Source organism: Acanthisitta chloris, unplaced genomic scaffold (assembly GCF_000695815.1).
Source record: "Acanthisitta chloris isolate BGI_N310 unplaced genomic scaffold, ASM69581v1 scaffold19234, whole genome shotgun sequence".
NCBI classification, from domain to species: Eukaryota; Metazoa; Chordata; class Aves; order Passeriformes; family Acanthisittidae; genus Acanthisitta; species Acanthisitta chloris.
In genome coordinates, this window is record NW_008671508.1 from 108,064 (window position 1) to 131,269 (window position 23,206).

At 49.4% G+C, this 23,206-nt stretch overlaps 1 protein-coding gene across 1 annotated transcript in view; it reads left to right on the plus strand.

The window, feature by feature from the left end:
• The window catches only part of LOC103801704 (plexin-A2-like), a 110,663-nt gene extending 87,627 nt beyond the window's left edge, over positions 1-23,036 (plus strand). The window contains exons 6-12 of the mRNA XM_009074128.1: positions 934-1,087; positions 2,335-2,431; positions 5,889-6,003; positions 13,594-13,794; positions 15,578-15,674; positions 16,017-16,210; positions 22,881-23,036. Coding sequence (XP_009072376.1) covers positions 934-1,087; positions 2,335-2,431; positions 5,889-6,003; positions 13,594-13,794; positions 15,578-15,674; positions 16,017-16,210; positions 22,881-23,036 — 1,014 coding nt within the window. The remainder of the gene's footprint in view (positions 1-933; positions 1,088-2,334; positions 2,432-5,888; positions 6,004-13,593; positions 13,795-15,577; positions 15,675-16,016; positions 16,211-22,880) is intronic.
• Positions 23,037-23,206: the final 170 nt, after the last annotated feature.

The window sequence follows — 23,206 nt, forward strand, 5'->3', positions numbered from 1 at the left end:
AAGTTAACTCCACTACAACCCAAACCAGCACACAGCCTTTCTCCCTTCCCGCTGGCACAAATGTTTCTCATGAAGTCAGGCTCACAGAGGGACTGGGGAGCAAAGGGGTCATCCCAGCCAGGGAAGAAGGAGGGGGTGGATGGCAGAAACAAATTCTCCTTCCCCTTGGGCCTCAGCTCACATTTCTCTTGGTCTGGTTTCATTAGCTGGTGAAAGGAAAGGCTTTGTTTCCCCAAAAGCTCATCTGTGAGCCGTGCTCAGGCCTGGCTCTCTGAAGCATCCCAGCTGTTGCTCCTGGAGCCCTGCAGCACCCTGTGGCAGCTGGTCTTGCTGCTGCCCCTTTCTGGGCTGCCCCTGCCTGCACTCCATGTGGAAATGGTGTGGGGTTATTGGGAGACCCCACCAGGCATTGGTTTGCCACGGGGACAGCTCCCTCTGTGATGGGATCAGGAGGGACTTGCTCATTTCTGGTGGTCTCTTCTGTGCATGCAGTGGGCTGGAGATGGGGCAGGGAGGTGGTTTGAGCTGAGGGTTTTTTTGGAATGGTCACTGCTGCTCTCATACCTGGGAAGGAACACGCTGCTGTGGCTGCACAGATCCCCTGACAGAGGTATTGAGAGTGGCAATGCTTCTCTAGAGCAACCAGGGGACAAAAAGCTGCCATTGCCACCTCTCCTGACCTGCAGTGCCCAGAGGCTCAGCAAGGTGGGTTTGTATCCATAAAGAACCTGCATCCTTGGCTTCCCTTCTCCTCCCCATCCCATGAAAGGGCAGCTGGCCACCTCCTGTGGGCAGGTGGGTAAGTTAAGGGGTTCACATTGATCAGGAAAACAGTAGGCACTGGAAATAGGAAGGAAATCTGGACAGCTTTGCCTGCTAACAGGTTGCTGGCTGTGTTTTGTTTCCCCTCTGCCCCTCCTGTCCCTGCTGCAGCTCAGCCTGCTGGTGAGTGATGCTCCAGACCTGACAGCTGGGGTCACCTGCCTCTTTGGGAACCTGACAGAGGTGGAAGGGCAGGTTTTGGGCAGCCAGGTGGTGTGTGTCTCGCCAGCAGCGAAAGATGTTCCTGCCATCCCCGTGGATCAAGGTAAGTAACTGATTTCTGGATAGCAATGTGAAGTCTGTGCCACCAGACAGTGCAGAGTCGGTTTGGAAGTATCTACTGGGTGGAGCAGAGCCTCTAGGGCTGCTGCTGGAGGAATTTGTGCTCCTGTCAAAGACAGTTGAACCCAGGGAGTTAAATAGGCTTCATCCTTAAGAAATGCTTCCCACACAGGGAAGGATAGGCTGGGAGCAGGCAGCAGTATGTGCTTGCCCTGTCCTTACACCCTCCCTGTGCTGCCAGACAGCTCCCAAGAGAGGACAGGAGCTGTCTGTCCCCTCGGGGTAACTCACAAGTGGGCAGAGACTCAGCCTTGCCAAACTGGGTGAATGAGGAGAGCAGGAGCTCTCCCCTTGGCCTGGCTCAGCACCCATGAGTAGGTGGAGGCAGTTTCTATTTTTTGGTCCTGATCTTTGGGTTGTTTCTTCATTAATGTCACTGCTGTCATATTTTCTCTTCCCATAGCCAGAAAGCTACTTGCTTAAAACTCATTTTCTCCTTGGCATCCTTCCAGGTGTCAACGGCTCTTCCCTGCTGATATCTTTGTATTTCTAAGGCATTATATGGAGCCTGAGACTTGGTGAACACTTAGGGCCCAGAGCCCCATGGTAGCAGGGCTAGTGTAGACTTCCCCACAGCAGCTCTGAAAGAGCAATCTGCTCTTAATTAACTCACTGCTGAGGCTCCTGAAGAGCTTCACTGATGCATCACTTTTTGCCAGCATCGTCTCCTGTTCTAGGAGACATTTCCCAGAGAAGCTTTGGCTGCTCCATCCCTGGAGTGTTCCAGGCCAGGTTGGATGGAGCTTGGAGCAACCTGGGCTAGTGGAAGGTGTCCCTGCCCATGGTAGGAAGTGGAATGAGATGATCTTTCCCTTCCAACCCAAACCCTTCTATGATTCTAGTCTCAGGCTGCTTCTCAGAATAGACTGAATTTTTATACTGGAAACTGAATCCTTTAGGGAACAGGGTGAGATTCCAAAATCATTTTAACTGTGACTCAGAGCAGTGTGTCTCCAATGCATTTTGCCATCAAATGGTTTGGTTTGGAGGCACTGCTGGAGCCTGCAGCCCAGCACCCTGGGGTAAGGGAGAGAAAAGCAGCCTGAGGTTGCCTTGTACCCCAGAAGCAGGTGGCTCAGCACACTGGCAGGTGGGGAGCAGGTGTCCCTGTGTCTGCTGTTGTTTTTATCCCTGCTGACAGGACTGACAAGCTCTGGTTTGCCTCCCCAGACTGGTTCGGAGTGGTGCTGCAGCTGAAGTCTCGGGAGACTGGGAGGATGTTTGTCAGCACCGAGTTCAAGTTCTACAACTGCAGTGCCCATCAGTTGTGAGTGCTCCCTCCCCATCCCCAACAGAGCCAAAAACCCTCCAAAAAGGGCTGGGAAATGGGTGCTGGACCTGCTGGGAGGGTTATCACACTGCTTGGTTCAGTCAGCAGATACTTGTGGTGAAAGGGGAACCCACCAGTCTGGGTCTTCTCTGAACTCTGTGTGCTTGTGGAGCTTTCTGTGCCTTGTGAGATGCAGGTGGAGTGTGAGCCTGAAACAACCTTAACCTGCTGGTGCCCCCAAGCTGTGTGAGCTGGCAACTGTGAACTCGGATGGAGCCTGGCAGGCAGCTGGAGAAGGCAGAGCAGAAGGGCTGGGGAGGGGGAACACAGGCAGAGGAGTGGGCTGCAGGCAAGGAGAGGTGGCTGCAGGTAAAGAGAGGTGGCTGCAGGCAAGGGGAGGTGGCTGCAGGTAAAGAGAGATGAGATGGAGGCAAGGGGAGGTGGCTGCAGGTAAAGAGAGATGGGTGCAGGCAAGGGAAGGAGGCTGCAGGTAGTAGGACGTGGGCTGTAGGTAAGGAGAGGTGGCTGCAGGCAAGGGGAGGTGGCTGCAGGTAAAGAGAGGTGGCTACAGCTAAGAAGAGGTGGCTGCAGGTAGTGGGACATGGAATGTAGGCAAAAAGAGGTGGCTGCAGGTGGTGGGAGGTGAGCTTAAGCCCAGGCATGTGGCAGGCACACTGAGCTGCTCCATGGAAGGCTGGAGGGCTCAGTGCTGCTGAGGAAACATATCCCCCACGGGCACATCTGTTGCTGGAAGGCAGCAGGCAGCTGGCTGGCCTTAAAAAACACATTTACAGACCTGAAGCATTTATGGATTTCTCTCTGGAAACAAAGCAAGCTCCAAAATGGACTGTGGCAGGACTGTGGCTGGGGAACAGCAGGGCTGAGCATGGGGCTGGAAGCACGTCCTGCAGCAGGGGCAGCTGCCAGTGTTGCTCTGGGAGCTTGGTTTGCTGGAGTCCCCAAGTGCCAGCACAGGGTCACTCCCAGTCTTTCCACATGGGATTTGAAGCCTCAAACTACAAGGCCTTCCCTGCTGCACTTGGAATAGGGTTTGTGTGCTGATGGGCTTGGCTGACCTGTGGTTTTTCTAGGCATGCATTCATTTTTTTTTGGTTTAATTTCATCGTGAGCCATAGCACAGAGCAGAGATCCTTCAGTCTGCCTGTGCTGGTCTACATCCATAATCCCAATGATTTCTGCCTCCTGTCATGCTACCCCTCGTGCACAGCTCTGTCCTTAGGTCCTTATCCCTCAGTCAGGCTGTGCAGCACCAGCCTCTCCTGTGCTGCCAGCACCTTGCAGTCCCTCCAGGCTCCTCTGCATTCTCCTGCTCTGGAATTTGCATGAGGGATTGCATCCCAGGGACCCCTATTTTCACTGAGGAGCTGAGGTTTGAATCAAGAGAGGCAATACATCCTTCCTGGCCTGTCATTTGGCTTCATCTGGCCATGCCTTTCTTCCAGCTTGTGTTTGGAGATAAAGTGCTTACACGGTGGTAAATTCTGCAGCACTTACATCACACCAGACTTGTTATCAGAGAGTTCAACAAGGGCACGAGCCAGCCTGGCAGCAATGAATCACAGCATGCAAAAAGGAGGCAGGAGCACAGGGCTCAGCCAGCAGAGAGGAGACACCTATTGATCCTGAGGCTCTTTATTGCCATGGTGAGCACGTCTGGAGCCCAGGGGAGCAGTCCCTCTGGGGCTGTGAGGCAGCACAGTGGCTGTGGTGTCTGCAGCACACACCCCTGGGAGGTGGCATTAGGTAAAGAGAGGGGCAGGAAGGGTTTGGGAATGGACAGGAACATTCTGCTTTTGCAGACTGCTCCTGGGAACTCTCCTGTGCTGGATCCAGCTGTTGGGAACCCATGGGTTGAGGTGGTTCAGCACCCAGTGAATGGATTCCTGTGTCCCCAAGGAGATGCATGTGAGTCAGGAACCTGCTCTGTTAAGTGTCTTTTGGTAAGGGCTAGGTGAGGTGGAGAGATGCACTTTCTGAAGCAAAAGAGAGATTCTTAAGAAAGCTGGCTCAGGATGAAAGAGCAAAGGTGGTGACCTAGTGTAAGTCTGGGAGCTCAGGATCCTGCCAGGAGCTCTGCCCAGGGCTGGGCAGAGCTGAAAGCAGCAGCCAGGAAACCACAGAAACCACATCACAGTCAGAGGTGCTAAACCAAACCATTGGCCTGGGTGGTTAGAGAGATCCTCCTGCCTGAGAGAGGAAACAGAAAGCTCCACCAGCCCCAGATGGGAATGCCAGAGACTGGGGCCAGGTCAGGTGAGGGCATGTGGGCAAAGTGCTGCAGACCCAAAGGGAGACAGAAATGGGTCAAACAAATGAGTAATTAAATAAGCTTGCAGCACTTGATGTTCTCCCCCAGATTTCCATGTGCTTGATTAGAATAAGCTTCCTTAGCTATTAAGGTCACTACAAATGAATCAGGAGGAGAGTACAATTGAGTTATTAAAACACATTCTCATGGCAGCAGCTCTCGAGAGGCATTGCCCCAGCCCCTGCACCCAGCTGGCAAGAGATCCTCTGCCTGGAGACCTGCTTTCCTCCTTTTCCAGGGTTTCCTGCCTAAAGCCATGCTCCTGCTTTCCTGGTGATGCTCATCTGTCTGCTGACCCTGGGCTTGCTCCAGTGCATCCCTACCCTGGGCACTGCCCACTCCAGCACATCCCTGCCCCAAATATTGCCCACTCCAGGCAGCACCACAGCCTCTGGTCCCACACTGAACTGAATCCCATGGGCACAGCTCATCCTTCTGCCAGCAGACTGTCACCAAAACGCTGCCACGTGGCACAGAGGGGTGGTCTTGGAGATGGAGGAGGTGACTCCTGTGAATATTAGCAGCTGTCACAGACTGTTCATCTGTCTGGCAGCAGTTAGTGGGGAACAAAACCCACCCAGCCAGTTTGCTGGCAGCTGGGCCCCCTGGGTCTGAAAAGGGTCTGTGTTCTTTCAAAAACATTTCATAAACAGTTAATTTTTTTCTACCATGAATCAAAAGCACTTGCTGGACTCTTTGCACTCCAAGGCCAAGCAGAAGTGTTGCCATTGACTTGAAGCATTCCTGACTTGTAAAAGAACTGATCCCCTTTTTTGCCAGGCTTGCCTTGTTTTCCACTCTCTAGAAACTAAAAAATCAAGCCTGGTGTCTGTGCAATATTGTGCCTTATTTCAAGCCAAGCCAATGATGTGCAATAAATCCCAGCTTGTGTTTTATTGCAGAACGAATTGTGAGTTTGCCCAAAGTGTGTTTTGAGCGTGTGTTTTCCCAAACTCCTTTTTTTTTTTTTTTTGGTAACTTTCCTTATATCAAAACATCCCTCCAAAGAAACGATTTTCCCATGAAGGAGCCTAAGCCTGGATTTCTGGCAAAGCTTTTCTATAACTATATAGACCTCCCATGGTGATAACTTCTGTGTGTCTTAACCTCTCCTTTCTCCCCCAGGTGCCTGTCCTGTGTGAACAGTGCATTTCGCTGCCACTGGTGCAAGTACAGGAACCTCTGCACCCACGACCCCACCACGTGCTCCTTTCAGGAGGGAAGGATCAATGTCTCTGAGGTATCACACTGGGGTTTAATCCCTTCATTCTCTGCTTTTTTATAGCACAATTAACATCAACGGTATTGATGTGAGTTTTTTTTACTTTCCATGGGTTGTGGTTTCTCCCTTTGGCATCAGGACGTGCAGATGCAGCTTTAAAGGAGCTTAGCAAGAAGTTTCAGTCTAGCTAAAGTGATGTTCATGATCTGCACACCAAAGCTGAGCCCATCTCTGCTGTGTGGGAATGCCCAGGTTCATTAATAATGGTAATTGCTGTAGTGCTTTGCTTCAGGGGCCTCAAAAACTCCTCAAAAACCAGCACCTTTCAGCAGCTCTGCTTTACACACACTGTGTGCAGGGGTTTGTTTTGCCTGATGGCCTACAGGGCTTGGTGGGACTGTTCAGTGGGTCATGTTGGCAAGTCTGGAATTTATGGCAGGAGCCTGACTGTAAACTGATTAAGAAGGGAATTACCAACGTGCACAGCTCCAGAATTTGGAGAAGAGAATTGGTTTGGGTTCCAGCACTATGGACCAGGAGCCATCCCTCTTAGCACTTCATAAAAGGTGTGGGGCTCAAGTCCAAAAATGCTTTTAACAGTTGGAAGAGGCAGAGCCTGTTAACAGCTCTGCCAGCTCCTCTGTGGGTCCCAGGGTGAAGGGATCCATGGAGGAAAGGGGGTTGTTAGCACAAATTCCTGATGGAATGTTACCACTATCCCCTTGGTCTGGGTTTCTGCACTCCTTGTCCTGTCTGATCCCCATGCTGGAAGAGCCAAGGGATGGGCAGTGTGACTGGGAAAAGGCACTGCTGCTGCTGAGGGATGGGAATGGATGCCCAAGGAGAAACATCCACCCCAGGGACAAACCTAAATCTTTCTCAGTCCAGTTCAAAGTCAGGAAACTTCCTTTCAGCATATCAAGAGAAAGCAAACCCCTTTGCTTCTCCTCTTGAGTGATGTGGGGTTTTTCTCCTTCACACTCAAAGCATCCCTGTCCTCCCAGGCTTTACAGCTGTAGTTCTCCATTCTATAGTCTTCAACCCCATGATCTCAGAAGTGTTTGACAAGTCTCTGGTAAAGTAGGACAATCCCATTATCTCCATTTTTCTCCTGGGAGCACACAGGACTTGCCTGAGATCACACAGGAGGAGTGAGTGGAGGAGTTGGTCTCTCTGCCACTTCCTGCTGGGATCACAAGGCTGTTGTGCCTCCCAAGCTCTTCCTCCGTCGTCTTCATCTTGTGCAGGTCGTTTCTCACCCAGGGATGTTTTGTGATATCTAACACCTTCCTGGTGATTATTTTTGATAAGGGCTAACGATACAGATGCTGCCCCGTTCATCCTGACTTCTCCAGACCTCTGAACACAGGCAAAACCATTCACCCAGCTAAATTTGTTTGCTTATTTAAGGCCAATGAATTGCCTCTTCACCCACACTGCAGCTAATGCACCTTTATTACAGGCACTTCACTCTGGCTAGCACAGACATGAAATAAACACCTCCTAAAGAGTTTTCCTCTCCTGAAACAATTCAGATCACAATGTTCTCATTGTGTCACGGCCTGATGTATTAGGAGATGGTTGTGCTCACCATCACTCCCTTCCCAGCAGAGAGCTGGTTGTGTTTGGAGCCAGTGCCCCACGTCTGCTGCCCTACTTACAGTCCCATGTGCCTCTCCTTACGTAAGGTTTACACACGTGTTCACACGGGCTCGGAAAATTTCTGGTGCCTTTATATTTAATTTAACGGAAAATATCTTGAATATTCCCTTTTACTCCTGGCCCATCAGAACGGGTGTCCCAGTGGGATTCGATGTGTAACGAGCTCCCTTTGATGCTCTTAGGAGTTGTCTGTCTTGAGAAGGGAAAAGAGCTCAAAGCCTCAGCCTCTTCACAAGGTGTTGGGGGGAAAGAAAGCCCTTCATGAGCTGTACCCTTGCTCCTTGCAATCTTCTGGCTTTGTTGATCGAGCTAAATGTTGCTCTTTTTGCTCTGCTTTCCATGAAATTACGACGGAGTTTTTCCATCCCTGTCAACAGGAATTGCTTACTCAAACCTAAGGGCAGAGCTCAGGGGTAGATGTGGGGGATGCAGAGGACAGCCCCAAAGGTGGATTGGTGCTTTGTCCCAGCCTGTGTAGCCATCAGTGATAACCACAGGCATTTGTGAGACGTGAGGAAAGATGCTCCTGGACTGCCACGTCCCTGCTGCGCGTCGTGGTGCTGTATTTGGAAGAGTGAAAATGTTCAGAGCATGTTTTGGGGTCACTGGTAGATAAACACAGAGCCCTTCACAGCCTTTAAAACAGAGAGATCTTTCAGGACAGAGCTGGCTCTTCCTGATATCCTCCATCTGGTGGGAAGTTTCTCACATGGGGTAAACTCAACTCTTCTGAGCTCTCCATTTCCAGGTAGCCAGTTCTCTAGGAGTTAATAATTAGATAAGCAACTCTATTTTCTCAGCCTTTTCTTAGCCTGAGGCTTCATTTTTCAGTAGGAGGTGCCTGCTTAGACATTTCCATCCAGAGAGCCATGGGAAGGCAAAGGTTGGGGGGTAACTTGCTCCCACTAAAGCAGAGTTTCTCCAAGGAAAGATCTCATGGGAATGTTCCACTGATTGTCTCACTTTCCAAAGCTTCAGATCAGGGTGGTGACATCATTTTAGTGTGTCTGAGGTGGTTGGGTTTGTGTGCAAGACTATAAGATGTCTCTAAATGCTCGAAACTTTCAGATGAAGAGGATTGTAGATACAGAAATATTTCCTTACACCCCATCCCAGTGGAGAGCTAGAGCCAAATAAATCCGATTAGCTTCCCGGAATGTGGAATCCCATCCCTCTTTGATGTCCACTGTGTGCAGATAATGCCATTTCCACATGAGGGATGCTGATTTGGGAACTGAGAGTTTCAGATTCTGGGAGTTTAGTGCTGAGGCAGATTTTGGCTCTGCTCTGTCTCCTTTAAATTCCCACTGATTTTTGAGCAACGCCTTTGCCCCTGGCTGTGCCCTTGGATGCTGAGTGCTGCTTGATGTGCCTTGAAGGAAACAAACCAAAATCAAACCTTTCTCATATCTGTCCTGACAATCCTCAGCACTGAATACCTGTATGGGAGCTATGATGTGCAGGAGGTAACCCAAAGCCACATCTCAGGTTAGCAAAGTCATCCAATGACTTTGCTAGGTCACATCTAACTTCTGGAGGGATGACATTGCCTGAAATAGTAACAGAAAGCCCAGATGCAGCAAAATTAGCTCATCTCAATTGGAGAAGGTTGGTTTGAGCTTGTTGGCAAAGCTTTTCTCATCCATAGGTTTATGGTGTGTGTAACCTGCAGGGTTGGGTGTTTGGAGAGGAAGGAACCACACAGGGAAGAGCTGCAGGGAGCAGAGGGAGGTTTTTCCAACTTTCACCTGTTCATGTGTGAGGGAATCACTCCTGCCCTCACCTCTGGCACACAAAGGGCTGTTTATGGGAGGGGAAATAGCCTCTCCAGCCTTCTGTGGCTGTAAACATCACAAACTAATGGAGAAGACCCAAGTTGCAGCACGTGCATCCAGCACAGAGCTCAGGTGCTGAGAAGGAATTTACCAGGGAGAAAGGTTTGATTTCAGCTGCTTTTCTTTCCTCTCTGGTTTCTAAGGAGCAAGGTCTGCTCTCCTTTCCAGTGGCATAAATGAAGGGTAATGTGTTTCCATGAGTGACAGGGACTGTAATTTGTATCATTGGGAGCACAACTGTGAGCCAGAGGTTTACATTCACGTGCCAGATTGGTTTATGTTTATAACTTCAAAAATATGTGTAGCAAGTTAATATTTGTGGATTTTTTATTTTCCTTAAGATGAAAAGTACAAAAACATTCTATTTTCTGCCGCTTGGGTTAAATCCCATAGTCAACAGAATTGCCTGCCATTTCTAGGCAATTTTTTTTTTTCCAAATAAGAGCAAGAAGGTTTGACCTACTAAAACTGCTCAGTTAAACACAAATAATAACCATGGGTGCTCTGTTCTGCTCCAGAGGCAGCTGAGCAGCACAGGGTCTTTAAGGTATTTATAGACCTTGGAATCTTTGAGGCTAAAAAGTGTCGGAGAAGCATAAAATGCCTTTGTAAATTGTGTGCACTGATACTTCATAGGCAGAATATTCCCTGAGAGTCTGTGCCACTCATGCGTCGGAGCCTTGTCTTTTTCCAGCAGATCTTCTTCTTCGTGTTTACTCTGGCGTAGGGAAGTCAAGGAGGATAATGAGAGGATTCAGCATGTTTGTTTAGTGAGAGGAGGCAATAATGGCCTTTCTAAGTCACTGCAGGATTTACTTCTCATGAATTAAAAAACAAAGTAAACTGATTACGGAACAAAGGGTATCTTCCACCGGCTGCAAGTCTCCCTTTTAGGCAAGATTTTTGGGATGCTCAGCTCTTCCTGGGGAAGGAATGCAGAATGGAGCACCTCCAAACCAGGAGTGTTCTTGTTATTTACTACCACAGCCACACAGCTCTGACCCCAGCAGCAGGGCTGGTGCTGTCAACCATTTCCCAGTGCATCACAAAATTCCTGTAAAGGGAATGAACATTGGCAGAGGCAATATCTACTCCTAACAAAACAATTTGTGTTCTCACTGGCCTTTTAGCTCAGGGAGCAGGTGGAAGAGGTGGTGATTGGACAAACCATCCTGTCAGGCTGTTTTCCTGCTCTGAAGGTGCAGTGTGGGACCATGTGAAACCCAAACCCTCTCGCACACAGCGTGGGAAGGGCTGGGTGAGTAGGGATGTGGGTGTGCAGGGATGTGGGTGTACATCACTGCAGCAGCAATTGCAAAAAACCCAACAAATTACAGAAAAAGACCTGAAAGCTGCACAATGAGGCTAGGCAATGGCACACAGAGAGAGGAGAGATGCTCTCCGTGGCATCCGAGCCGACCCGCGCCCTCCGCGAGCCTCAGCATCTCCCATAGCTTCACTCACTCATCTGATCAATTCAGCAGCAACTGCCCCCAGCAATGTGGCTCCCCACGAGTGCCCTGGGCTTTCCATAGTTTGGCATCTCCCTGTGTATTGCCAGCCCCAAAATGCCTGTCCCTTATTAGTGTGATGACTGGAGCTGTCAGCCAACAAGGAGGGGTCGCCTCGCTCGGTGTTTCCCTGAGCTCTGTGCACTCACAGCTTGCCTTGCCTTGCTTTCTCCACAACCCCAATGTGACATTATTCTTCCACTGAAACCAAAGATAAAAATTAAAAAAAATTAAAAAAAAATATCTATTAGGTCCCACTCATCTCTAATGATGGCAGAACCGTTTTTGCTACCAACGTTGTCAGCCCCAGAGAGCAGGTCTGAAAATGTAAGTCCTCTCCCCTGTCTCTAAAGGCAGAAACATTTCTTTAGCAGTCGCCTCACGGATGGTGCTGGCCAGGAAGGATAATGGGCCATAACATATTCATTATTTTCAGGACTCTGCACTGAGGTTCTCCCACTAGTGATGTGGCTAGAGATTTTTTGTTTTCAAGCAGAATGGGATAAAGGATTCTGTGGCTTCAGGATGCTTTTCCTCCTGAACACAGGTGTGTTCCACAGGGCTGGGGATGTCTCCTGAGCAGAGCCATTTGTCTCCTCTTGGTCCTCGATGTGTCTTTGAGGTTAAATGCAAAACCTTAAATGCAGCCACATATTGAGGTGTGTGATGCATAACGAGGAGGAAGGAAAGTGTGTGCAAAATCAGCCTGGAAGAGCTGGCAGTGGGTAGAAAATGCCATGAATTCTAGGAGTTTGCTGGTGGTAGCACAAAGGCTGAGCTGAGGGTTGGATCCATGATAGCAGGGAGTGTGGGAATCAGGGTATGCCATTCCCTTCCAGCCTTTAAACCCAATTCTGTACAGAAAAGAGCTTTTCTTCCCTCCCTGCCATAGCTGCTTTCTGGCTGATGGAGTTTAAAAATCACTCTTGGCTGTTAATCCGTGAAAGTCCCTGTTAGAAATAAAATAAAAAATATATAAGGAAAAGTGCCACTAAAAAGGTTTATGAGGCAGCAGTTTAAGCTACTGCCTTCTCCAAACTGGGGTAGCATCTGTTTCTCATTTACTACTTACCTGAGCCAGTAGTGAAACAACATCCCACTGCCCTGGCTGGGAGCTGGGGAGGGAGTGAGGCTTGGCATGTGTCCTGGCCTTCAGTGAGAGGTGAGAATTTTCCCCCTGGACACACAGTCCTAGCAGGATCCTGGTGAGGATGACTCTCCTTGCATTGCCATCAGGATGATTTCCTTTCATCACTGGGCTGGATGGCAAAGGGCTTGAGATGCCAGTCTGGGATTTGGCAGGGGGAAGGGAGATGTCAGGCTGTTTTAGAAAAAAAACTTCTTCTTTAGCTTGGGATTAATCATTTAGTGTCAGATGCTTACAGGTACTTAGGTGCCTTGTTCCTTTAGATCAAAGCAAATTAGAGCTAAACAAAATGTAAATATTTCTGACGGTCAGAGCCTTTGTCTTGGTGTGTTGGGAGTTCCTGGTATAGAAATGCAAGAAAACCTGTATTTCCCAGTGTGTTGTGCAGAGATAATGTTTAGGAGTTTTAGATATGATGGGAGGGGTATCATGCAGCCACTGGTAGGTCTTATTTTGTGGGTCATCTCAGAGTTTAATGTCGACATTTAGTTTGTGCTTGTGAGGAACTGGAGATCAGCTCATCTGTGGAATGGTGTTCTGTAGAATCCCAGAATAGTTTAAGTTGGAAGGAACCTTAAAGACCATCTTGTTCCACCCCCTGCCATGGGCAGGGACACCTTCCACCAGCCCAGGCTGCTCCAAGCCTTATCCAGCCTGACCTTGAACACTTCCAGGGATGGAGCAGCCAAACCCAAACCATTCTATGACTAGGAAAGGGCAGTTCAGGTCTGCTTTGCCCATCCAGCTGGCAGGGGCACATATCCCACCCAGGCATTGCTCAGCCAAGGAAAACACTGTGCCAGCTGCAGCCCAGGAGCTTTGCAGTGAGCTGGCTGCACATTCTGGAAAGGCAGAGATGTCAGAGCATGGTGAGGGCTGAGAGCAGATAGAGCAGAACTGAACGTCACCTCAGAAATTAATGGCACATTGGCCTAATTTTCCTGGGCTAAAGCAGAGCAGAACAGTACCTGGAAACGAGAGGGAAGCACATCCCATGCTGCTCTGTCTCGCTCCACCCGACACACAGCCGAGGGGTGTGAGAGGTGAAATGGGATTAGGAGGAGGCCCAGGGAGTGCAGCCTGTGTCTGGGAGCATCTCACTGCCCTCCAGGAGCAGCAGGGCTCAGCAGAGCTGGAGCAGCTGGTAACAGGCTGTGCTGCTGCAGGAGGGCAAGGCAAGAGCTTCTGGCTCCGCAGATAAAACCCAGGGCAAGCTCAGAGCCAGGAGGACACCTTGGATTTATCCCCAAATGGACTGATCCTCCTTCTGCAAGGGAGGCTATGATTGGGATTTCTTTGTTCCTGCACTTAACCTGGACTGGGAAGTGGCATGTGCTGAGCACTGGGGGATGTGCTGGAGCATCAGCCCTACCCCTGGAAGAGTAAGCTGAGACCTGATCAGACCTGTGCATGTACCATCACCACTTTAACCTCCTTCTCTATTGCTCTCCAGGACTGTCCCCAGCTCTTCCCCACAGAGGAGATCCTGATCCCAGTGGGAGAGGTGAAACCCATCACACTGAAGGCAAGAAACCTGCCCCAACCCCAGTCTGGGCAGCGTGGCTACGAGTGTGTGCTCAGCATCCAGGGAGTCATCCACCGCGTGCCCGCCCTGCGCTTCAACAGCTCCAGTGTCCAGTGCCAGAACAGCTCGGTGAGAGGCTGGGAGGGGAATTTATGAGACTCCCAACAGCCACAGGGAGAGTGGAAACCCCTTGGAGTTAACCTAATCCTGAATTGCAGCGTGCAGTGGGTGTACGAGGTGTTTCATTAGAGCGAAGATGCGATATCTGGCGCTTCCCTGTGTGCCTGTGGGGGGTCAGCAAGGGGAAGGGGAGGAGGAGGAGGAGGGAATGCAGAAGGTGTTAAGGCAGGCTAATTCACACGGGGAGATAAGGGGAATCACAGACCCCTTATCGGGGAGCTGTCGAATTCCAGGTCACGGTGGCTGGATGAATAGAGCAGTGCTGAAAAAGCAGCGTGGTGCATGGAAGGAAGGGAAAGGAAAACTGCCAGGGGAGAGAGGAGAGTGCAGCAGAGAGAGGGAAATTACCTGAGTGATGCTGCCAGAGCAGCAGGCAGGGCAGGATAACCCTTCTCTGTAGGACAAGGCTTAGCCCTGCTAATGCACCTGGCAGAGTTTTACCCCAGGACACCCAAAGTCACTGTGGCAGGTACTTGGGGATGCCAAGACACATCTGGTAAATGCAGGTCACCCCCACCCCGAGACACAGCTCACATTTGGGTCTGCTGTAGCACTACAGCTGAGGAATGACCAGGGACAAGCATGGTCCTTCCTCTCCTCACCATGTGCTCAGAGAGGTCCATGGGCAAACAGGGCACAGTCAGTTTGGTTTAGGCAGCAGAACAAGGTCCACTCTAATATTCAGTGCAGATGGTGTTAAATTGTTAATGAAGTTTTGAATTTTTCACAGTTTCACTGGATATTTATACATCACTGGCCATCTTTGGGCCTTGCAGCTTGGTGGATAATAAATGTGTTAATACTATATAGTACTTTTCCCAGCCAGGGCAATTTATAAACATTAAAGAAGCACTTTTATTGCTGTTAGGCTAATAGAAAGTGGTAGGTAGAGGATGTAAGGGCAATTCTGGACTCACAGCTCCATCACTTGTACAGTTTCACACCAACTCAGGAAAACCCAGACAAGGTGAATGAGTACAGCCAAATGTGAGTTAAAACTGTTCAACTACTGCACAGGGACAGTCAGAGCAGTCTGCCTTGGTTTAATCACCATCCCCTCGGCCCAAAGAGGCTGGCAATGTTCACTCACCTTTCAAAGTCTTTTTAGTAGCTCTTGGTTGACTTAAAGAGAGCATCAGAGTGAGGCCTCATCGCTGCTGGTTGTGATAATGGGAGTTTCAGAATACACTGGGAATTCAGCTAAAGCATCCAGATCCACTCAGCCACAGCCCTCAGGATGTCCATGAGGAAGGGAATAATTCAAGCCAGTGCTATCCTAGACTAGGCTGCAGCAGTGGCTGGGAAAGGACCTCTCTGCACCATCTCTTTTTGCTCAGCTCTTGTCTTTTCCATGAGCCAAAGCTCTGCAGTGGGATTTTTAGCTCCCAGTCACACTAGGGTGCACAGTGACTGTGTAAGAAGATAGCCTGAAGGCAGCAGTCCCAGTCTGATTAACTGGAGGGGCTGTATTGATAAGCTGGAGACTGAGTGACAAGAGTAACTGCTGTGCGTGGAATAATTAATCTATTACCTCTCACAAGGGCTAGATCTGATTTAATTATCTCTTCCTGGTGAGGAGAAGGGAGGCAAAGCAGAACCCTGGAGATGAAGTGTAGAAGTGTGGTGGCTCAGAGATGTTTTTTAAGCAGAGAATAATCATGGTTTCTTTTAAAACACCTTTTTCTGCTAGTGTCATCCTCCCCAACATTTCATTCTCCATCTTCTCCTGCAGTATCTCTACGATGGGATGGACATCAGCAACTTAGCCGTGGACTTTGCTGTGGTTTGGAATGGGAACTTTGTCATTGACAACCCAGAGGATCTGAAAGGTAATGTCTGCTGAGCTGGCTTCAAGCCACAGGCAGGAGGATGGTGCTGGGGCTGAAGAAGGGCTGTTGGGGTAGAGCATTGTTAGCTGCCAGCACTGTGGGCAGAGACATTGTGATCCTTGTTGGATCCTCCTGTGGATGAGAGCAGCTCACTGCTCCACTGCTAGTGCTGCTCACCAAGCACCACTGATACCACTCTGGCTTTGGGATCACCTGTGAAGTGCTTGGCTTGCTAAGCCAAACATCAATATTTTTGTTACTTCTAAGCCCAAGAGCAGCTGCAGCCCAGGTGAACACCTCAATTCCTGAGCCTGCCCTGAGTGCCCATCCCTCTTTCCACAGTGCACCTCTACAAGTGCGCAGCCCAGCGCGAGAGCTGCGGGCTCTGCCTGAAAGCTGACCCCAAATTTGAGTGTGGCTGGTGCAGTGGTGAAGCCAAGTGCACCCTGAGGCAGCACTGCAGCTCACCCTCTGCCCAGCCCTGGCTCGACTGGTCCAGCCGCAACGTCAAGTGCTCCAACCCTCGCATCACCGAGGTAAGGACACACATCTCCATCCCTTCTCCTCGCTCCTCCCACAGGAGATTTGGCCCTTTCTCTTTCTCGTTGCCATTATCCACCTGGTGCTGGAATAAAATACTCCAGTACTTGCAGGGAAATCAGTGGCACGTGGCCAGGTGCAGCCCACTGGGCAGCTGGCACTCACCGCCAGCGTCGGGGTGACCGCTACGGACTGCTGCCAGCATGCTAATTAAACCAGGGAGCTAATTAGTCTATAGTTGATGCTTGTGATATTTCTGTTCGGACCACTGAGGGATGCAAAATATCTCCCAGGAGCATTTTTACCAGTAAAATTGCACTCGGTCTGTTAACGTTGCTATTAGGAGCGACAATCCTATCAGGTGGGAATGAAAGAAGATTTGGTTTCTCAGTTAATTAACTCCTCCCTAAAAAAAACTTCCCTTGCCCTGAGCATGTGTCCATCCTGGAGGAGGGATCAGAGTGGCTTGTTGCACAGATGCTCGTGGCAGGGCAGGAGTAGAGGGGCTCAGCACCTACATTTCTGCCAGCTGAATAAGGACCCAAGTGCACGTGGAAGTTTCCTCTTAACTCAGATTAGTTTCTACAGCACTTTAACTAAAGTGGCTCAGATCCTGAGGGAGGAGAAGGCATCAGCCTCGTTTTTATGGAGGAGGAGAGGAAAAGCAGAGGCTGGTGCTGCTGTATCAGGGCTGGGGCTGACTCGAGGAGGAGGATGCTGAGGAGGGTCCATCCATCCTGCAGGGACGTTTCCAGGCTTTTGATATTTCTTTGCCAGACCTTCTGCCCAGCCATGTTACACCTTTGTTGGGCAGGTGGTTCTCTTGGACAGCATTTTGCATGCTGGAAGTGGAGCTGCTGAGGCTGTGGGGGAGCAGAAGGTGATGCTCCAGCTGATTGTACAGAGATGTGAAAGCATTAAAAAGTGTTGGGAGCTTGTCCTTCCCCTGTTTGGTTGGTTGATTTGTTTGTCAAGTCATAACTATCTTTATCAAGAGATAAAATGAGCCTTAAAGCTTGCCTGGATATTCACCTTGTCCTGCTAGTGGACAGAACCCAAACTTCTCATACCCAAGTGCTTTTCTGCTGCACGAGGTTATGCTACAAGATGCAAAAAGCAAAACAGCCTCTGCCTGAGATTTGCTTCACCACAAACCATACAGGCAGTTGTAACATTGAAGAAATCTTGGAATTCTTTATTTCCCCTCCCTGAGCTAAGCAGAGAAGGGGAAAAAAACACTCTGTTCCAGCCACCAAGTGACTTGCATCTCAGCAGTGCCAGGCTGGCTCTGGCTGCAGGCATGGCACTGCCACCAAGTGTTTTATCACTGTCCAACTTGAAAGCAATACTTTTGGGCTCTGTCCAAGGAGAAAAGAGCTGAGCTTTGCTGCTGCAGATTTCTTGTCTCCATAACCAGGTCTGTGTCTCAGCCTTCAAAGAGGGAAGCGCAGGGTGTCTCACCAGGGGATGTTTGGAGTCTCAGGAGATTGCCCTGAGTGGATTTTGTAGATGAGAGAATTGAGTAGGGAATGTCTGTGCTTTTGTTGGCAGATTGGCATGTTCCACAGTGAGGTCAGTGGTGGAAAATACAGGATTTAGGGGGCTGTGTTGTGGCTCTGCTGACCTTAGCAGTGCTGCGAGTTGTGAATTTGTCACAGGTTCTTCCAGTGTTTGGTGGTTTTCCTTGCACTCCACCTCCCACCCTTCTTATGAATTCACACCTTTTTCTGGTTTGTTTTTTTTTTTAAATATGAAAGTCAAGCCACAGTGAGGTCAGTGGTGGAAAATACAGGATTTAGGGGGCTGTGTTGTGGCTCTGCTGACCTTAGCAGTGCTGCGAGTTGTGAATTTGTCACAGGTTCTTCCAGTGTTTGGTGGTTTTCCTTGCACTCCACCTCCCACCCTTCTTATGAATTCACACCTTTTTCTGGTTTGTTTTTTTTTTTAAATATGAAAGTCAAGTTTGCAGTTTTTTCTTTTTTTTTTTTTAAATATGAAAGTCAAGTTTGCAGTTTTCACTGTTGTGGAAAAGAAGGGTGAAAGCAGAGGGAACTAGTGACCTCTTCTGTGTGCTTTGAGATTCACTGATGGGAAGGACACTGAGAGGGCTGAAACTATTTTGCAAAGTTCTTGAGAAGTCAGGTCTAGAAAATGGCAAAGCCCCAGTAGAAACACAGGGTCAATATTCCTAAATCCAACCTTTCAATCAGCACAGTTTAACTTCTCTCATCCCCTTTCCCCTCCAATAAAGTGTGTGAGACTATCTAGGAGACCATGAGGCTTTTACAGCTCTTGTTTCTGTTGGGTCTTTTTCTGGCATCTGAGTTTTTTGAGGATTTGGGGTACTATTTTGCAATGTGCAGAGCTGCAAAACTGGGAGGAGAACACCCTGCCCTGCTGGAACAGACCTGCTCCTGGCAGGTTCAGAGCCAGAACTGGTGACATGGTGCAGACACCAACATTGACAGGACTGACTGGGGGAACATTTTTTGGCCTCATTCTGGGCTTTGCATTGCAGCCTGGATCACTCAGGCTAAAAAAGTCTTTAATATGAGCTGTTTTCCACTCCTTTTGCTTCATCTGGCCAGGTTCATTCTTCCTGACAAGCCTGAGGTCAAGGGCCTGGCTGCCAGGCACCAGTGCCTTCTGGGGATGCCTAACTAAGAAGAGATTGTGTTTTAATAGTCATAAAAGTAAATGAGCAGCAGGATATTCACAGTCCTTTTTCAGAGTGACAGGCTCAGCCATCACCACCAGTGTCCCTTCAGCAGCTTAAAACTTCCACACGGTCTGTGGTCCTAGCAATAAATAAATAAAAATCAGTTTTCTGGCGAACAAGCAACACTCTGATCTGCTATTCATTTATTTGCAGGCCTCATTAATATAACATCAGTGCAACAAACAGCTGAAGGGGGGGCAGTGTCAGGCTGAATAATGGAGTTGCTCTGCTGAGATAACAATTAGGTTCTGAATGTGCTATCAGCTGAGGCAGAGACAAGGAGGGATCATGCCGGGATGACAGTGCTTATGTGCCTGTTCCCTGCTGGGCTCATCAGCTGGGATTCAGCAAGCTTAGAGCAGGATGGAAAAAGACAAAGGGAATGAAGGTGGCTGAGGTTTTGGGAGGGGGCAGGGGTTATGGCATTGTCTCTGCAGGTTGGGTGCTCTCCCTGCACCCCAACAGATGCCGAGTGGTTATCGTGCGGAGCGGCCGGTGGCTCATGGCTTGCCTCCAGCTCCAGAAGGAAATCCTCCAGCCCCATCCAACTCCCAGCCAGCCCTGGGCATCCCTGTCTCATCACAAACTTCTGCAGGCTAAACATTGCATTCTGTCAGAAATGCTGAATGGTGCAGCCGGCGAGATGTGAAGCTGAGAAGATTTATCCACATGGTTATAGCAGTGTCTTCTGCAGGTTGGGGAGGGAAGAGTGCTAGCACTGTGCTGGGGCTCCTAGATCCCTGGTTTTCCTTGGATTCCCACTTTGGGAATCCCTAGCATCCCTTGGATTCCAACCTTCTGATCCCTGGCATCCTCTGGAGTCCAACCTTGGCAATCCCTACCTTGGTTTCAAGTAAGAAGCAGCAACAAGAGAAATGCCCTGGAGCATCTGCATCCCTTAGGAGATGTAAGGGTAATAGAGCTCCTACCACCACCCACTTTATCTCTGTACTTGGAACCTTGGTATGAATAATACAGTGCTGCACACCAGCATAAATCCTTGCCCTGAGCAGAAGGAACAGGCATTACTAGAGGTGGTGGATTGCAGATTCCTTTCATGCAAGGTGAGGTTGATGCAGAGGGGAGAGATGACCTGCTCAGAATAATTCTACCTCCCACACCCCACGGAGACCTCAGTGACTTTGACACTGCTTCACTTTAGCACACAGCCTAAGAAACTTCCAGCAGAGGTGCAGATTCCTAAACAGTAAACGTACAATCACTGCTAATGGCCTTGGTTTCCCTCAGCTGCCCTTTGCAGGTTCTTTGCATCCTCCACAGCCCTCTGAGTGCAAAGCCAGTCTAGTAAAGTGATTTTCTTGAAATTGGGGAATATTTCTTCCTAATCCTGTCTGTCTCGGATCAGAAATCTGGATGTCACCAGCCAGCCCTGCAGCCTGAGCAGCTCCCAGCACAGCCAAGCCAGGATTAAGGCAGACCATGGACTGGCTTTGCTGGAGATGTCTCATCCACACATCCTCACCCCAACAAGGGGCCCAGGGATGCTGCTTGGAGGGGTCTCTCCCCAGCACTTGGTGCAACGGGACCTTTAAGACTTATCTTCTTTCTGTGATTTTGACTGAATCTCTCCAGCTGTAATTAATTGAATGCATCTGTTCTAACCCTGGGGCTGCTTTATGGCACAGTTACTTCAAAACTGTTCAATTAGTGGCCACTAAAATCTAGGTCGAGTGGAGCTCCATATTGGGGATTTTCCAGGTCAGGACATTTTTAAAATAAAGCATCAGCTCTGCTTTGTTCAGGGAGGCCAGTTGGCTCCACTGGTTCTGGTCAGGTCAGGAAATGGTAAACTGTGACTTTTTTTGCCTTGAACAGTGATGAGACAACGAGCCCGGCGGTGTAAGTGCTCCAGTAAATGCATTTTAACATAATCTAGTGCTGCAAAGGACAGTTGTAACTGTCAAGTACGTGAAGTGCCAAGTTCAGGTGATTCCCAACTAGTGATGTAAACATTACCAGGCCTTCAGGACTCAGTGTAATGCAATACAGCTTGATTTTGTAGTGGTTTTTATGGGCACAGAGTGCTTCACAGAGCTAAATGATACAAGACATGCCAGGCAGTGTGAGTTACAGGGAACAGCAGCACAACAGACAGTGGATGGTGAATAAATTAAAAACCTCAGTTGTGCAGCAGAGGGAAGAGGGAGGTGGGAATTAAAGCATATGCAGAGGAAGGAGGAGGTGGGTTGGGGTGTGGGGCAGCTCGTGGCTCTGCTGGGTGCATGGAGGTGGCTGAACCTCAGCACATGTGGCAAAAAAAAAAAAGGAACAGGCTGCCCAGGGAAGACTTGGAGTTAGAACAGGATGCTCAGGGAAGTGGTGGAGTCACCATCCCTGGAAGTGTTCAAAAAAAACAAGTAGATGTGGCACTTGGTGATAGAGTTTAGTGGACATGGTGAGACTCCATCGAAGGCTGAACTTGATGATCTTGGAGGTCTTCTCCAACCTTAATGATTCTATGTATTTCCATAGGAGCACCTTGAATGGGAGCAGAGGTGGAGAAGGCTTCAGGGTGACCTAATTGTGGCTTTCCAGAACCTGAAGGAGCCTTACAAGAAAGATGCAGGGAGACTGCAGAGGGCCTGGAGTGACAGGACTGGGGGAAATGGCCTCAAACTGCAAGAAAGTAGAGTTAGATTAGATATGAGGAAAAAAAATTCTTCCCTGTGAGGGTGCTGAGGCTCTGGCACAAGTTGTTCAGAGGAGCTGTGGCTGCTCCATCCCTTGGAGTGTTCCAGGCCAGATTGGAGCAACCTGGGCTGGTGGAATGTGTCCCTGCCCATGGCAGAGGTGGGATGAGATGATATTTGAGGTCCTTCCAACCCAAACCAGTCTGGGATTCTATGAAATGACAAGGTGTAACAAGGGAGAAGGGAACTGCCTCTAGCTGGGATCTGAAATGCTGTGGGGAACTTGGAGCCAGAGAATTGATGGGGAATAGCCTGTTGGCATTAGAAGGGGGAGACATGCCCCATGGCACTGGGCAGTGCAGGGAGTCCCACCAGGGAGTGCTCTCACGATGGGGCTGGTGTCTGGCCACCTTCCTAACTCACTCTAAACAAGGTGGAAGAAAGAGCCATCCATCCAGAAACACTAAGGAAAAGGTTTTGAAGAGCTCAAGTGTTTTGCCAAAGACAGTGGTGGAACAAACAAGCATAAATAAGATTTATCCATTAAATTAATTAAGCTGCATTATTATGGATTGTGTTTATTTATTAATAACAGCTGTAGCATGGGGACAATTAGGAACTCACCCAAGAGCAACAACAGATCGGTGGCAGATTCAGGAGAACTGTTGGAGAGTCTTGTGTCCAAATTTTGTGACTATGCATTATGGAGATTTATACTCCTAATTGAAGAGGATATTGTCCTTAATGAAAGACCATAGCAGCAGAGACAATTAGGGCTGAGACAGGCTCTAAACAGGCAGCTTTGAAAGCTCACACCTCACCCTTTAACATTTGTAAGTCATTTGAGGTGCCAACTTACTAATAAAATGTGACATTAACATTCAGAGAACAGCCAAAGCAGAAGTTAAAGTTCTCCCAAGCAGCAGGCTACTGCTGGAAGGTGACTTACCATCTTCTGGATGTCTAAAGAAAGGAGCCAGTCTTAATCTCCTGCAAGGCTTTCTGGGGAATGGCATTGCCCACACCTCTTGGCCAGCTCAGGGATCTTGGTGTCCTCTCTTGGAGTGTGGCACAGATGGATTTCAGCATCCTTGGGCTTCTCCAGGACATCCAGAGGAGTCACGAGGAGGTGGCAGTGGCCTGAGTCTGGCAGCAGGAGCAGGTGGAAGTTGCAGCACATCCTCTCTGAACAGCCTGCAAAGCAAAAAGCTGTTTCCAAGCCAGACATGAGGTTGAAGGATGAGTGTTGGAGAGACACCAACTCAACTAACTGTCCTGTGTTTTCTTTCCCTCTAGATCCTGACAGTGTCCGGCCCGCCGGAAGGAGGGACAAGGGTGACCATCCGTGGTGTGAACCTGGGCCTGGATTTCTCTGAGATTGCCCATGGGGTGCAGGTTGCTGGGGTGCAGTGCACCCCCCTGCCCGAGCAGTACATCGTCGCCGAACAGTGAGTGACCTCACAGACCTCACCCATTCCCACCGCGGCTCCCCAGGGCTGCTCACCTGCACAGAACCTTTTCTCTGACCTCCAGCAAACACACAGGAGGCTAATAACTCATCCAGACACCACCTCTCCACCCTCCCAGCCATGCAGGAAGGAGCCTGGAGATGGCTGATGCCT